Source organism: Amblyomma americanum, chromosome 2 (genome assembly GCF_052857255.1).
Source record: "Amblyomma americanum isolate KBUSLIRL-KWMA chromosome 2, ASM5285725v1, whole genome shotgun sequence".
Lineage (NCBI taxonomy): Eukaryota > Metazoa > Arthropoda > Arachnida > Ixodida > Ixodidae > Amblyomma > Amblyomma americanum.
In genome coordinates, this window is record NC_135498.1 from 756,467 (window position 1) to 772,304 (window position 15,838).

A 15,838-nucleotide genomic window follows, 5' to 3' on the forward strand; every position below is an offset into this window, starting at 1 on the left:
GGTCATGCCGTACGTGCACAAAGTGAGCCACGGCATCAAAAAAGTGGCGGCCAGGCAGGGAGTGAGTGTGGTGTTTTCTGCCCCTTGCAAGCTTTCGGGTCTGTTCTCGTGCATTTCTCGAGGCAGGGAAAGGAACTACGTTTGTACAACGCAGCACGAGAACCGCTTCACGGCGTGTGTCGCTCAGGTCGTGTACAAGTTCCCCCTCACATGCGAAAGAGTATACATAGGCCGAACAGGTAGATGTATTAATGACCGGCTGCGTGAGCACCACTGCTCACTGGGGTCCGATGACGGGGCCAACTTGCCTCGCCATTGCAATGAATGTGGGTGTTATCCACTGTTCAGCAACGTAATGATTCTTGGTAGAGGCAGGGGTAAGCAAGAGCGAGAAATCTTGGAGGCTTTCCATATCAGTTTGTCAGGCCAAGATTGCATTAGCACAACTTCGGTGCGCTTACTCGAAAAGGAATTTGCTTTTTTAGGCCGGTCACGGTAGAGGTGTATCTTGTGTGCCTTATGCGCTGTGAGTTGTGAAACGGCTGTTGCGCATGCTCTGCTGGCCTTGCTGGGACTACGTTTTTGTCTAATAAATCTCAGTTGACAGTCCAGTCGTTGTGGCGTGTACACTCCTTCTCTTGTCCATTGCCTTTTTGACTGTTTTTTTTTAATTTTTTATTTGACAGTGGAATTTCGTAGAAGCTAGCATTTTTTGTGCTGCAGCCAGTTCTTTGAAACCTCACTGAGCGGAAATCGGACTTAGTTCCGGAAAATAAAGCTTAGAGTTTGGGAATTCATCAGCCTTACTAGGTATAATTTCTCCGTGTTTTACTTTACACTCTGATCACTCGACAGACTCGGTGCTGATAATGCAAATGTTGTCTGCGGTACCATGGTTCCCGTTGGACCAAAGGCCAACAGCACGGTTCCGGCTATTTCCCCATTGTTAGCGCATTATACAGAGTGTTTTACCGAAGACTTTACACAATTTTCAAAAATAGGCTTTTTTAATTATAAGAGCGCGTTTTTTGGCATAGCATTGTCAGCGGTGGGGTGCATCGTGGCGACGGAGAAAGCGTGTGGCTCCCCGCCTTTCCTGTTCGCCTCGTGCACCCCAGACTGCAGAAACGTCTTCCCCAGAAACATCCGCCCTGAGAAGTAGCGCTTTAAAACGCAAATTCATAACGGGCTGCACAGACAAAATACGTTAACCCGGAGTACTGTTTTGGCCACCATCCCCACCCTCAGACAGTTCATGTTGCCCTCCCTCACATCATCATATCTTCCCTCCCTCACCTCACCATGTCTTTCCTCCCTCACCCTCGTCCTCGCGAATTTTTATGCGTCCATCCTCTCTCACCCTTACCGAGCGAAATCCTCATGAGGTGAGGGCGAGGACGCCCTCGTGAGGATGCCCATCTCTGCAGTCTTAACGTCCTCAGGAACATCACACCCTCCAAGACAAGTAATAGTCCCGCGATCTGCGTTGAACTTTCCCGATGTATTCTTCCAGGTATTGTAAGAAGGTATACCTTCTTACAATTTTTTTCTCTAAGCGCGTATATTATAGCCTCGCACATTTCGAAGCTCCGACCGAGCGAACGAGCGGCGATTTAGCCGCTATAGCAAGCGCTCAGCAGCGCTGCAGATATTTCTAAGCGCGGAAATGAAACACGACGGGACAAAAAGCGTAGCGCAAGGCCTGGTGCGCGGGAAACTGAGTGGCCCTGTTTGCGCAGGCTCCGGCCGGAATCACACAATCCGGTCCAAATGGTTGAGAAAGGCTCGTCTTCAGGTTCGCCGCGGTTTCATGACGCTGTTCGCCCAAGTTTTCCGGGAACTGAATCATGTCAATCTGAAAACAAACAAAGGTTCGCGGCAACATGAGAGAGTGCACGCGGGTCACTTCTGCAGCAGTTCTTCAGCACGCACTTCCCATTTTATCCGGATCCAGTAATCAGCTAGGCCGACTGGGAAAATATACAAGTTTTGATCGCTGACTATGAGTTCTTACAGTAAGGACAATGCCATCCCAAAGGAACTGCCCATTAGGGAAACTTACTGAACAGAAACAGATGCGCCATCGATTATATTTTCGTTCAGAACGGTGGGAAGATGGACTGCACAAGCGACGGGCATTCTCTTGTGCAGAGGATGCCGAGGAGAGGCTGGTCTCTGTCGCCAATGTTTTTTATGAAGATTCGCTTTTCTATCTCCTCAGTTCCTTCGCATGCCGGCTTAGTCTCGTTCATTTGAATTTGTTTTGTTACTTTTGCACCTTCTTGTTTGTCCCCACTCTACTGCTCCGTTCAACTGCGGGCCATGCTCTGCAGCCACTGCGTTCTCGAAAGGTTTGGTTGCTTTGCCTCAGCCACCGAGCTGCAGGCGTTAGTCTAGAGCGCTTCGCATGAGTATCTGTCTTTTAGGGCACCTAAATAAGAACCAGAATTTCGTTACGAGGGCGCCTTACAACGCTAGCTGCATGCGTGACCTACAATTTTTGCGCCTGGCGTGTGAACGCAAAACCACCATATCGCCATCGCATGCAGACAACCGTGCTCGACGACGCTGACTGTACGCAAGAGAGTATAGCCCCCACTCTGCATTATTTTAACAGCAGATGCGTTACACTGCACAGCTGTCCTGTAGCTGCGCGCTGATCCACAAATCTCTATTTATTAAAGTTTCACACTTGCTCGATGGCGACACCGCGGCAACAACCAGGGAGATGCGATGATCGCAGAAGGGGCCACCGAGACGTGGATAAGCTGAAAGCAAATGCGAGCAGTCCGTCCGCAGGAGCTGCTGACTGAGCTTGCTGTGGTGTGGCATCCTATATCACTTAAGAACCATACCTTTCATGAGCGGACAGAGTTTGGCGATGGCTGCGATAGGTCCCGACTGCGTCACCCGGCCGGCGGCCATCTCGATGCAGATCATGGGCATTCCGCACACCACCAGCAGAGTCAGGTACGCCATCAGGAAAGGCCCTGCGCAGTCGACCAAGAGTGAAGGAAAAAAAGAGCACGCTTTAAGCTAATTCTCCCATGCGGTCCGACTAATGCAAAGGTGCATGCAATAGTAAAAAGACTAAAAGAGTACCGGCCACTGTTTAAAGTGGCATGTCTGCAGTAGTCGTGGTTGGTGCTTTCACGCTTTAAGGGGGAAAAAAGTAAGAGAAAGTGCGTGGGACTGCGCAGCTAATTAGAAAGCGCCAATGTGTTAGTCTTTATGAAGAATGAACACTCGTTTCAAAAAAATTGGAGGACGCTTAAGCTTCGCTTTCAAGAGTGGAACGCGACAGCGTGTTGCAGCGCTGCCGGGGAGTCCACGGAACGCCATCGCCTTGCCCTTTGGACAAATCGCTCGGAGTCTCTATGCCTCTGAAACCAGCACAGACGCTGCCCTACACATTCTTCCACTTTGCTCTACACTAGCACTCGTAGACGGCTGCGGTTCCATCACACCTGTTCAGAAACGAACGACACTACTCCGACGCAGAAAGGTCGCCTACGCGCGCGCCATCTGCCGGACCAGTGCCACGCATGGCGAAAGCGGTTTCCGTGGGTGCCACACGATGGCGCTACGACTGCACGCCAAGCACGGAGGAACTTTACCGGAAATGCATGACACTCGCTTAATTCCGACATCTGTAATTTACATCCTCATAATTACTTATGTACGTGCGCCTCAGCACAGATCTCGAAGATACGTTTCTGAGAGACCCTTGCATTCACTAGAAGCGCATTTATTCGTGTTCATGCCTTTATTCATGCCTTTGATAAGGTGCATCATGAGTTCTTGTTTGCAGTCTTGGAACGTGCAAACATTGGGATGTATTAAGGCGAAAGCCTTTATAGGCACATGACTCGCCAGCGGGGATGTTCACAGAAAAGTGTCACGTACACAATAGCTGTCAAACTGATAACGTCATCAGTGGTTTAGTGTGTCGTAACTATACTTGGTAATAGTAATTAGTGATTGGTAATTTAGTTAATTTGTTTCTGGTTCTTAGTAAATTTGTCGATTAGATAATTAGTCGACAAATCAACCATTAGCAACTTGTTAATTACCTAAGCAATAATTAGTCGATTAGTAATAGTAGTGGTTGGTGTAGTATGTCTTAGCTGCGAACTCAGTATACGATAATGCACTGCGCATGTGCAAGGCGCCAGCAGACAATGCACCGGCGCTTCAGCCTACTGCACGTGCGTGTGACGTCACTGAATGGCGCCACCATCGTTCGAGAGGTGCGCTCCCCAGGCAATCTTGCCAGACGCCTCCTGAAGGCCGATCTGGAAGGATACCGCATAAACGTTCTGTGTCTTTAATAATCATCATCACCACACATCAGCGACACAAGCAGCAACACCGCGCTAAAGGCTTTCACCTCACCGCACTTTAGGTCAACAAAGTGTCCCCCTGAATTTTAGCTTAAGGGCATTAGACTATGCTACAAACAGTCCCATAAAAGGTTGATCGTAAATCATGAACTTACCAAACCAATTCCACTAATCTCGTCTCTCCGGCAGGGCTGCTCATTATCACCCCTGTTATTTGTTTTATACCTAGAACCCTTGTGCCTTAGTATCATCAGATTTGAAGCTATTCTAGGTTTTTAACTTGATCAGTCGGAAATTAGAATTATAGCCTATGTTGATGACGTCACCCTTTTCTGTCGAGATAAAAAGAGTGTGCTTGCAGCTATGCATTGTGCAGCGCAGTTCTGTGACGTCTCTGGCGCAGCTCTAAACTTGAAAAAATGTAAAATATTCTGGTTGGGCTACGGGCGTGCGAAACCTAATCAATTTAATGGCGTTAGCTGGGACTCCGATTCTTTACAGTATCTTGGAGTTCCCCTTCATCTGGCCCGGAATAATGGGTCCTAATTGGAGTCACAAATTCAATTCGTGGGGCGCCAAACGCAGGCGTGGATGGGTCCGGAGCTATCGATTTTTGCTCGTGTGCACAAGTCTGCAACATCTTCTTGGTTGCAAAGCTCGTCTATGCATTGCAAGTTATGCACTGTGCGAGAAAAAAGTGTACAAGCGCTGCACGACTGTTCGCGACCTTTGTTTGGTGCTCTTAATGGGAGCCTATGCTTCGAGACAATTTCTTTCTCTCGAGGCTGGAGGAGTTGGACTTGTTCACTTGTTTGTTCACCACCTTGTTTCTCGGTTTTAGAGCGAAAGCTTCCCTACGCTACCTCGTAACGATTTCGCAGTGCTTGCAGATTTGACCTTCAAGTGGGTCAGAGGTCAAACCAAGATTAAGCCATGGTATAACAATGGTGCCCTACCTCATGCTACCCCAGGCACCTCAAGGTCAAGTCAAAGTCGAAGTCAAAGCCAAAGGTCAAGGTCGACGGCCAATGTCAAAGGTCAACGCCAAAGGTCAAATACAAAGTTAAGAGAGATTAATGAGATTATGACGACAAATCTACATTTTTCTTCATCTTCATTTTTCGAAAGCAAAGGAAAGGCGCATAACTATCCCCCTGGGTCAGTGGACACCTCAGTCGCTCTCTAACACGTGGCGGTAGTGAAAGATGTGAGCTGCATGCGTTGACATTGACAACGTTCCATATGTATCAGCAGCACGAACACCCAACAGGAAAAGAACGAGATAGGACAGAGCACTGAACTTCCAACTTTGACGAAAACTGAACCCTCACTTATATACAAACACCATGTAAATGCCCACCAGGAGGGGGGGGGGGGATAATCAAGGCGCGCGAACGAACTGGTATCCACACGTTGTCCAGGGCATCAAAGGATACTATACAAGTTCCATCAAATGAAGCACCAATGACATGTGGAAAAAAGGAAGGAAAAAATGGAATAACAGGGTTCAGGCCGCGAATTTTGCTAAAAACACGGGAAGGCGAGAAAAGGGTAAAAAGATTCGCGATACGAAGGATGGGCGCCAGTAATTAACACGGGTAGAACGAAAAAGCAACATGTGAGGTGTGCCCCTAAAATTCAGGTAAAATCAGATAAAACGAGAGAGAAAGGTGATTTTTTTTTCAGATAATGAGATAGATGGCGTGCTTACGCAACCTTCCCTAAGCTCTGAGATGTAGCCTGCTTCAATGATTTCGTGCGTTAGTTGGTTTTTATGTTTTTTCAAGACGGTTGCTTTCTTAAAACGCGGAATGCATTTCATTTTGCTGTCACATACCTGGCAATGGGCGGGCAAACTCCTTAATGGCGCCCCAGATAATTCGTTCTTGTTTTCCATTAACTTTCATTTAAACATCTTCCTGTTTGGCCTCTGTAAGCCTTACCGCAAGGTGAAGTAATGGAATGTACAACGCCCTCTACACAAGGCACAATACGGTCTCGGTGCTTGGTTGTACAGCTACTGTTCTTTTTATTTTTTCTAACGTTGTTGCAGAGGCTTGACAGGGGAAATGGGGCTGAAAAGACTACGTCTACGCCTGCTTTTCTACCAATTTTCTTCAGATTATGCGATATCTGGTGTAGGCATGGCACAATGGCAACCTTTTTGTTCCACGGCCGCGTATCATTTCGGGCTTCCCTTTTATGCTTCATACCTACCGATCATACCAATTTGGAAGCGAACAAATCAAGGTAATACTGACGTAAAGCCTCCCTTATTACCTTCTGATCTTCCGTCAGAGTATCTTTGTACCGCTACGCCAGCTCAACGGTTTGGAATGAAAAAGGCGCGTCTAGTGAATACGGTATTGCCTTAGAAGGGTGCTTTAAGACATGTACTGTGGTGTATATTAGTAATTATGAGTATGGAATTTACAGAAGTCGAAGTTAAGGGAGCAGTACGTTTCCGCTACTTTTCCTCTTTGCTTGGCGCGCACGTAGCGCCATCAGGCGACGCCAACTAAAAACACTCCCTCCACCTCATCCTCCCCTGCTCCTCATCCTCTTCCTTTTCCTCGCAATGTACGCCACTCCCGCTCGTCTCGTTCGGGCGCAGTGGGGCCGTGCGGGCACGTAGGAATCACGCGGTGAGCGGCGAACAACGCAGCGCACATCCAAGGCGCGTTCACCACGAAGCTTGCGGCCCGCTCGGTCGGCGCAGAAGCTATGCTGGCGTTCATCGCACCGGGTTTGTCGAGAACGATGTGCCGGCCAACTACGACCGCAACTTGAGTCCCGCGCGCATCGGCAAGGGGCCTGGCAGCGCTTCCGACCTTCTGCATATACATGGGAATTAACCCATTACGCTATCGCGTCATACCCTCAAGGCGGAGCTTGAGTGTCCCCTTTTTTTCTCAACCTTTAAGAGCAATGCCAAAAATCGTTCCCTGGTAATTACAAGATAGTCTACTGAAGTTGCGCTCCTGTCACTGGGTTCAAAGCATACAAACTGCGCGACAACACTGAAAGTAAATATTGAATTGCTCCGCAATGCTATGTGCGTTTGACATAATTATGTCATTAACTCTTATTTCGTCTACCTCTTGTTTAGTTTAAACTAAATGCGACCAAATTTTTTGTGGATTCCTTGAGATAAAATCTGCGAGGCTATGGCTAAAATATTTATCTCTAGCAAGTTTTATTTATATAGTAAACTACGCTTTAGTTCTGCGAACTGTGGCGTCCTTGTTTTGCGCTTTATTTTCAGCATTGATTTTACGTTTAGTAAGAATGACATCTCTGGTGATCCAAGGATTTAGTCGCCGCTTTCGTACTTGTCTTGATGGAAAAAAAATTTCCATACAGAACTTGGCGGCATCCCCAAACTGCTGCCAAGAAAGGTCATTATCATCGTTAATAATGCGTATCTAAATAATCAATCACGCGTCAACATCATCTGCCCGACGGAAGTGCCGAACTGCATTGTTAGTAGAAAATTGATCTGCCTTGTCACCAGACACTTTCCAACAGAAGGAAATCAGTTTGCGGTCGGAAATTGCTGGTTCAACCTGTATCGTTCCCTCTGTAAAAAATGTCACTAATAAACAAGAGCTCTAGTATATTATCTCCGCGGGCAAAATCATTCACAACTTGTTGGAGTCAGCATTGCGTCTAGAAGCGCATTGCAAGGAGCAGAGTGTCCATACTTCAGCTGCTTCCAGTTAATAGCAGGGAGATTAAAGTCACCTCTAATGATAACTTTTTTGCCCAGCTTCAAAAGAAATTCATACAAATTATACATTTACGAATCCGCATCCGGGATTCGGTAAACGAAGCAAAAACAAATGAAAATCCCCTAAGAGACACTTTCAGAAACAAACCCTCATGATCAGCAATTTCATCGCTGGCAGTAACGTTAACACCAACTTCTCCAAGGCCCCCACAGCGACAGTCCCTATCTCGTCTATACACACGATAACCGGGTCCTGGAAAATCACGTCATGTAACCAGTTTTCGGAAAGCACACAGATGTGGGTTCACGCAAGAGCAGAATATCTTCTGGTTGATCTGTTGTACTTAGGAATTTTCTAGCGTTCAAGCATATCAAACGGACCCGATGCGACTGTAGTTGCTAACTTTGGGGCGGTGGGCTGTTCATTTTCGCCATCGGTTTGCGGATGTTCAGCATATCATCCCCCTGCAAAACTGGTCGCCAATGCGTAGCTTATTAACAAGCAGTGCCTCCAAGCCGCCGTCTTTACCTGAGTTTGCGCTTTGCCAAAGCAGCCTGCGCTCGCGCAGTGTCGGCCCAGTAGTCGTTCTGCAGACCTGTTCCAGTTCCCGTCCCGAGAATTATGAAGCACTGCTTTTCATATAGTCCTGAAGCTAATAATTAGTCTCTTAAGAGCAGTCTTTCCTAGCTGATGTGTAAGAGCTACTGATGAGCAGTTCCCGCCCAAGAAGACGGTACGCACAGTGAGTGAACTGCTTTCGCCGTGCCTACTGCCTCTTCTATCCGTCAAGACGGTGCTGCCCTCATAGCCATTCACTAAGAAATCACTTCCAAATGCGTCTGACTGGGTTTGGTTTGGTCTATGGGGGTTCAACGTCCCAAAGCGACTCAGGCTATGAGGGACGCCGTAGCGAAGGCCTCCGGAAATTTCGATCCCCTGGGGTTCTTTAAAGTGCACTGACATCGCACAGTACACGGGCCTCTAGAAATTCACCTCCATCGAAATTCGCCCGCCGTGGCCAGGATCGAGCCCGCGTCTTTCGGGTCAGCAGCATCCGAGCGCCATCCCCAATGAGCCAGCGCGGACTGTGTCTGACTTGAAAATAATCTGGGCTATCATTGAAATTATCTTTTAAAAGTTTTATTTCGCGCTTGTTATCTACCACATACTTATTCATTCACGTTCCTAAAATAATTTCATGATGTCATTAACCTTGTTTCACCTCGGCATCTTAAGTTGCCCTCATTCCTGCAAGGCGATGTCAACATTGGTAGCATCTCATGAATGAATAATCCACCTGCTGTGTATTCTTGCGCCACACTTCCAAAACTATTCTTAGATCTGCTTTCCGTCTTTTCACAAAGTCTACTGATCACCAAACGTGCCAGAGTAACTCAGACCACCGCGACTACGCCTCGCCTCACATCTCGTGCAGACCTTGTGTATAATATCATTTACGTGGTTTGAGCAATCTCACCTGACTCTCGTTTCATACTATGCATTTATTTTTGATAGTGCCAATCCCATAAGGACTTTTACAGGATGTGCGTATAATAATAAAATGTAATACAGATACACTTTAATACATTCTTAACCAACGTTGGTTACAATTATTTACATGAGTATGGAAGACAAATACAGATAACAGAAAATAAAACACGAACGATACAGCGTATTTGGTAGAAAAGTAGGCACTTATACACGGCAAGTAATATGGTTATACAGATGCTGTCATATACAATCATGTGAGCGGTCTGTTATACCTGGTGCCCCGTCAGAAATCGCCGAGAATTAAAGTCGATTAGGAACTACAAATTTGCCAACTTTACTGCCATCAACAAAGATCTGTCCGATTTCCTTGGCTTTATTTATTTTGACAATCGTAGTGCCCAATGTAACTTATTTATTCGTGATAAAAATCAGACTTAACAAGTTAATACATTTATTCGTACCACCGTATTTAACCACAGTGCCCTTTGGTGTAATGCGCACATTAAACGTTTGTCAAAAGGCGGGCGCATAAATCAGCTAAGCTTTTCTCAAGCCCCAAACAATAGGTCGCTTACAAACTTGCTTCAGAGGAATACGTAACAGCCTTAAAACAAGGCAAGACCACGTTCCTGAATAACACTTTACCGTTAATGCCGGTAACAAGTATTAAAAACTTCTGGCTCGTCTAACACAGGATGAAAAGACAATGACCCTTGTTGATAGTGACGGAAGCGAAATTCTATCTTGCATTTTCGCGGCCATTGTAAACAAAATTTTTGCCTCTTATTTCTCTCCAACTTTACCTGCCATATCTTGCTCTGATTACATTGCCATTTCACATACTTAAAACACAGTGGTGTTGAAACTGTCATACAATAAATAAAACCTTTTTCCACTCCTGGCTTTGGTTCAATCAATTCCAAGTTCCTCAGAAGTGCCATTTGTTATTCTTCCATAACCCACCGCGGTGGCTCAGTGGTTAGGACGCTCGGCTATATTGAGCCGGAGTTCCCGGGTTCGAACCCGACCGCGGCGGCTGCGCTTCGATTGAGGCGAAACGGTAAGGCGCCCGTGTGCTGTGCGATGTAAGTGCACGTTAACAATCCCCAGGTGGTCGAAATTATTCCGGAGCCTTCCACTACGGAACCTCTTTCTTCCTTTATTCTTTCACTCCCTCCTTTATCCCTTCACTTATGGCGCATTCCAGGTGTCCGCCGATATGTGAGACATACTGCGCCATTTTCTTTCCCCAAAAACCAATTTTCAATTCTTCCATTAGCCTAGCAACAATTTTCCGACCGTCATTTGACTAAGGATTTGTTCATGTCGGTGGTAGTTTTGGTAAACACTTTATTCGCTACACAGCTCAGCGGGGAGGGGGGGGGGGGGGGGGCTAATCCAGGGCTCCAACGGCCTTGGCAGTCTGCTGCGTCCCCTTCCCTCTGAAATTTCGGAGAGGTGAGTCCGCACCACAGAACGGGGCGGGGCATCCCCACTCGATTACCCCTGACCAGCATGCCGTGCAAAATTCTTGGGCGCCGTCTTTAATCTCTCGCTTGTTATAGAAAAAAAAAAACTATTCTATTTTCTCATAATCGCCGCATGGATTTCGCTAGACATACTCTGGCGAAGCAAAACTTTTCTCTTTCACACATAAATTTCGCAAGTTCTTGGCCACTGTTTCTTTGCAGACTGTATTTCTTTAATCTAAAGCGTTTGATGGGGTGTGCCATAAGTTATAATTGCACAGACAATACCATCTCATTATAGACCATAAACTTCTTACATGGCTTAATTAAGCAATTTTTTGTAGCCGATCCCAATTTAATGAAACGTTTTAACTTGCAAGCAACTGACGTTCAATCTGGCTTTGCACAAGGGTCTGTGTTAGGCTCCATTATTTTTCTAATCTACATTAATGGCTTATCTTCTGCTGTTCATTTATTTGGAGATTATTGAGTAATTTACGGAGAAATAACTTCTCACCATGAACGCTTGTCTGAACTTGACGCTATTTCTGCATGATGTATCTTACGGTTAATGGAGATCAACAAAAACAACTTCAAAATTTTCCCTCTATCATAGTCATCTAACAACTCACTTTCTTACAACATTAACAGTGTTCCCTTAGACCCTGTGCCTGCTTAAAAACGCCTCGGCATTCACATCACTAACAGTCTTACCTGGAACTTTCTCATCGCACATGTAACCAAAACTGCTAACCGAATTTAGAAATACTTGTGACGAAAATTTTCAAGAGCACCGTCATCTATGAAACTACTACCTTTGAAAACACTAATCCGCTTTAGACTCGAATAAACCGATTTATTTGGGACCCCAGTCATGATACCTTCATACACTCATCAGAAATGGCCGAAAACAATTCCGTTCGATTTATCCTTCGATTTAACAGGCATGAAATCCGGTCCCCGTCTTCTTTCTGCACTGCAGTCTTTTCCGGTCTTAACATTCCGTCTCTCTCATCTCGGCTTAAACTCACTCGTCTTGGTCTGTTCGATAAAATTTCTTACCACGATAAATTATGAGATTTCACGCCCCCCATGTATTTCATCCCGAGTAGATCATTCTCTGATATTTTGAATTCCTTCACGAGGAAAAGATGGTTTCTGCAGTGCTTTTTACCTCCGAAGAGTGGAATTGCCTTCTCGCTCAAACTGCGACTATGCGTGACCACAATCATTTCAATTCTGTAGCTAGCATTCAGTGCATGAGTAGGACCCTGTCTGCCGTGTGATCAATAACTGCTTTTGTATTGTTTGTTTTCATTGAACTGCAGCCCCTGTTGCAAATGGGTCGCAAGCCCCAAGGGAAGCGTTGGCCTGGGGCACAGCTGGAAACATCCGAAGGTCCTGGCAAAGGATGAGTCGACTGCCAACAGAACAACTTGTTTACTCTAGCATCGTAAAAGAGCAGCCGGTCAGGGCGACCACGTTACTCGACGGAAGAAATCGAAGTCCCTCTTTGGCGTCCGGGGCAGCTGCCTTTATACCCTCGGAGTCGAGGGCAAGAAGGAACGGCTCGGGATGAGGCGCCCGATACGGCGACGCTCGGACATGTTCAGACGTGACGTGCGCGTCCGCCGGGCCGGCGCCGGTCAGACCTCCTCGCCTCCCAGTTGGGGAGCTCCTCTCCCCGGCTGCCGCGCTTTGACAAGCGTGGGCACCAACATGCACACACACACACGCACACACGAAGACACGTGGCATTGAAACCTGCCTGGACGCGCTTGGCGGGAGGCGTTGCGGCAGCGATGAACGGGTCAAAATGACCGCCACTTTGAACGAAGCCCCGGCCTCCGTTGCATCCGCGCCGGCTATACCGCGCGTCGTAGGCGAAACGTAACAGACCGCCCCGCCGGGAGAAGGAGATCCCGCTGGTCAGGGGACTGCATCCGCTGTCCGGAGGGATGTCGCTCGATGATGCTCGTAATCGAAATCGGTCGTCCCTCGGCGTTGCTTGAGCGCAGCGCACAGAGAAGGCCTCGTTCTCAGGTTCAGGTTCACACAGGACACTGCAAAGTGACTTCGGGAGAGTTGCTACTTTTGTTCTCGTTCCCAGCAAGCGTTAGAACTACGCCGAAACGCAACCGCTCAGTCAGCAAGCACGAGACAACCCTCACTAAGCTCTGCCAGGCTCTTTCCCCTTTTATACTACTGCCTAGTTCCTTGCAGTAGTCAAGCAGCACTCAGAACGCGTCCACAAATGGGAAAATTGCACTAGAAAGCACGTTATCACTTTGAAACACTAAACAAAAGCAATATGTTAAAAATCCTGCCTCAGGAAGAAAACATCAGTAACAAACAACTTTGAGGCGGATTCCTACGTTAGGGGCCTCGACTTAAGCCATCGGCGTTACCGTTGAGACTCCCCTTTTTGTAACGCACCTCAAAGGAATATTGTTGCAAAGCGAGGCTCCAGCGCAGGAGGCGGCCATTTTTGGGAGAGATGGTCTGCAGCCATTGGAGGGGGCAGTGATCCGTCTCAATGATAAACCTCGAGCCGGCTAGGTAGCATGACAATTTCTGAACGGCCCACACGAGACACGCACACTCTTTCTCGGTGGCGCTGTACGCCTGCTCACGACAGGTCAGCTTACGACTAGCATACAGGACGGGGTGTTCCACTTCTCCATTTTCCCTTTGGCACAGTACAATGCCCATGCCTCGCTCACTAGCATCGCACTGAACAATGAACCCTTTTGTGTAGTCTGGCGATCGTAGCACAGGCTGGCTTGTTAGGGCGCTCTTTAGGGCGCTAAAAGCTCTTTCCCTTGTCTCGCCCCAGACGACTGTTTGGGGCTCTGTTTTTCTTAGAGCATCCGTCAGGGGAACCGCGATATCGGAGTACCTGGGGATGTACCTCTGATAGTAGCCGGCGACACCTAAGAACGACCGAATATCGGTCTTCGTGCGCGGTTGCGGGAAGTCTCGCACAGCGGCCACCTTTATTTCAGAGGGGCGGCGACGACCCTGTCCAATCACGTGACCGAGGTAGACAACCTCGGCCTCTGCTAATTGGCACTTGGGAGCCTTGACTGTCAAGCCCGCTTCGCGCAGGCGGGTTAGCACTGCCCGCAAGTGTGCCATATGCTCAGACCAGGATGCGGAGAATATCGCTACGTCGTCTAAATACGGTAAAGCGAATTCTTCCTGTCCCCGCAACACTTTGTCCATGAGGCTTGAAAAGCAGTATGGCGCGTTCTTCAAACCAAAACTCAAAACTTTAGGACGGAATGTTCCCATTGGTGAAATGAACGCCGCATACCTACTAGCCTCTTCTGTAAGTGGAACCTGCCAATAACCCCTGACAAGATCTAGGGTGGAAATAAACTGAGCGCTACTAACTTTCTCAAGGCGCTCCTCGATATTAGGGATCGGATAAATTTGATCCTTAGTGATGGAATTAAGCCTGCGGTAGTCGACGCAAGGACGAGGTTCCTTGCCCGGTACCTCAACTAAAATCAAAGGGGAGGTATAATCACTCTCACCCGCCTCAATAACACCGAGCTGTAGCATTTTCTTTACCTCAGCCTCCATAATATCGCGCTGGCGGGGTGACACCCGGTACGCCTTGGATCGTACTGGCTCTGGGGAGGTAAGTTCTATATCATGAGTAAGGACAGAAGTCCTACCAGGCCTCTCAGAGAACTGACCTTGAAACTCTTGTAAGAGCTGGTGTAGTTCGGTTTTCTGCTCAGCCGACAGCAGTGCTTTAATGATTAAGTCACTATGACCTGATCAGTGTCTTCCCTGTTCGTCACTGAGCCTAGTCCCAGAAGCTCGACCAGAAGCTCTTCTAACTTTCCCGTGTCGGGCATTTCCTCTCCAGTACCTGGTGCCTTCAACGCTACAGGCTCAATTTTATTCAGTTCCGACGTGCTCTGAATATCAGCTTGCTGCGCCTCCGACCCTTTCTCATTGTTCGACAACGTCGGCCCCGCAACTACCGCCTTTGCAGCGAGCTCCAGAACTCTCGATCTGGTTAAGGCCTGAACGCTAGCCTCACCAAACAAAAGCCCCTTCTCGCGCAGGAGGTGATCGGACCTGTTCGAAAATAGGTACGGGTACTGGGGGGGGGGGGGGGGGGCAGCATAGATGACACTGCGGCCTCCGTCTCAATTGCTCCGAAAGGTCCTTCAATAAGCACTTTTGCTACGGGCGGACACACGTTCGGTCCTTACGTTCGGTCGGACTGCTTTCACTCGCATCCGCAATACGTGTGTCCCCCCTTGCTCTCACGGGTGTGAACTTCGGCCTCTCAGACTTGGAGCCAAATTCACCCTTTTGACCGTCCTTAGCTCCGCGAGCCCGACGCGTCACAAACTCCTCGGCTAGCTCGGCGGCTTTAGCCACTGTACTAACGTCTGGCCTATCCAAGACCCAGTACCGCACGTTCTCAGGTAACCGACTATAAAACTGTTCCAGCCCGAAACACTGCAGAATTTTCTCGTGGTCACCAAACGCTTTCTCTTCATTGAGACACTCCTGCATGTTTGACATAAGCCTGTAGGCAAACTCTGTATATGACTCACTTCTGCCTTTTTCATTTTCCCGGAACTTCCGACGGAACGCCTCCGCTGACAGCCTGTACTTTTTTAGCAGACTCAATTTCACTTGGTCGAAATCCTCTGCCTCCTCTCTCTTCAAGCGAGCGACTACGTCGGCCGCCTCACCGGGTAACAAAGTGAGCAAGCGCTGTGGCCACGTTTCCCGAGAGAACCCCTGCTTCTCGCACGTTCGCTCGAAGTTAACC

At 47.9% G+C, this 15,838-nt stretch overlaps 1 protein-coding gene across 1 annotated transcript in view; it reads right to left on the reverse strand.

The window, feature by feature from the left end:
* Positions 1-15,838, reverse strand: part of LOC144120414 (sodium- and chloride-dependent GABA transporter 1-like) — a 166,557-nt gene that overhangs the window by 95,191 nt on the left and 55,528 nt on the right. Inside the window, exon 2 of the mRNA XM_077652757.1 lies at positions 2,856-2,990. Coding sequence (XP_077508883.1) covers positions 2,856-2,990 — 135 coding nt within the window. The remainder of the gene's footprint in view (positions 1-2,855; positions 2,991-15,838) is intronic.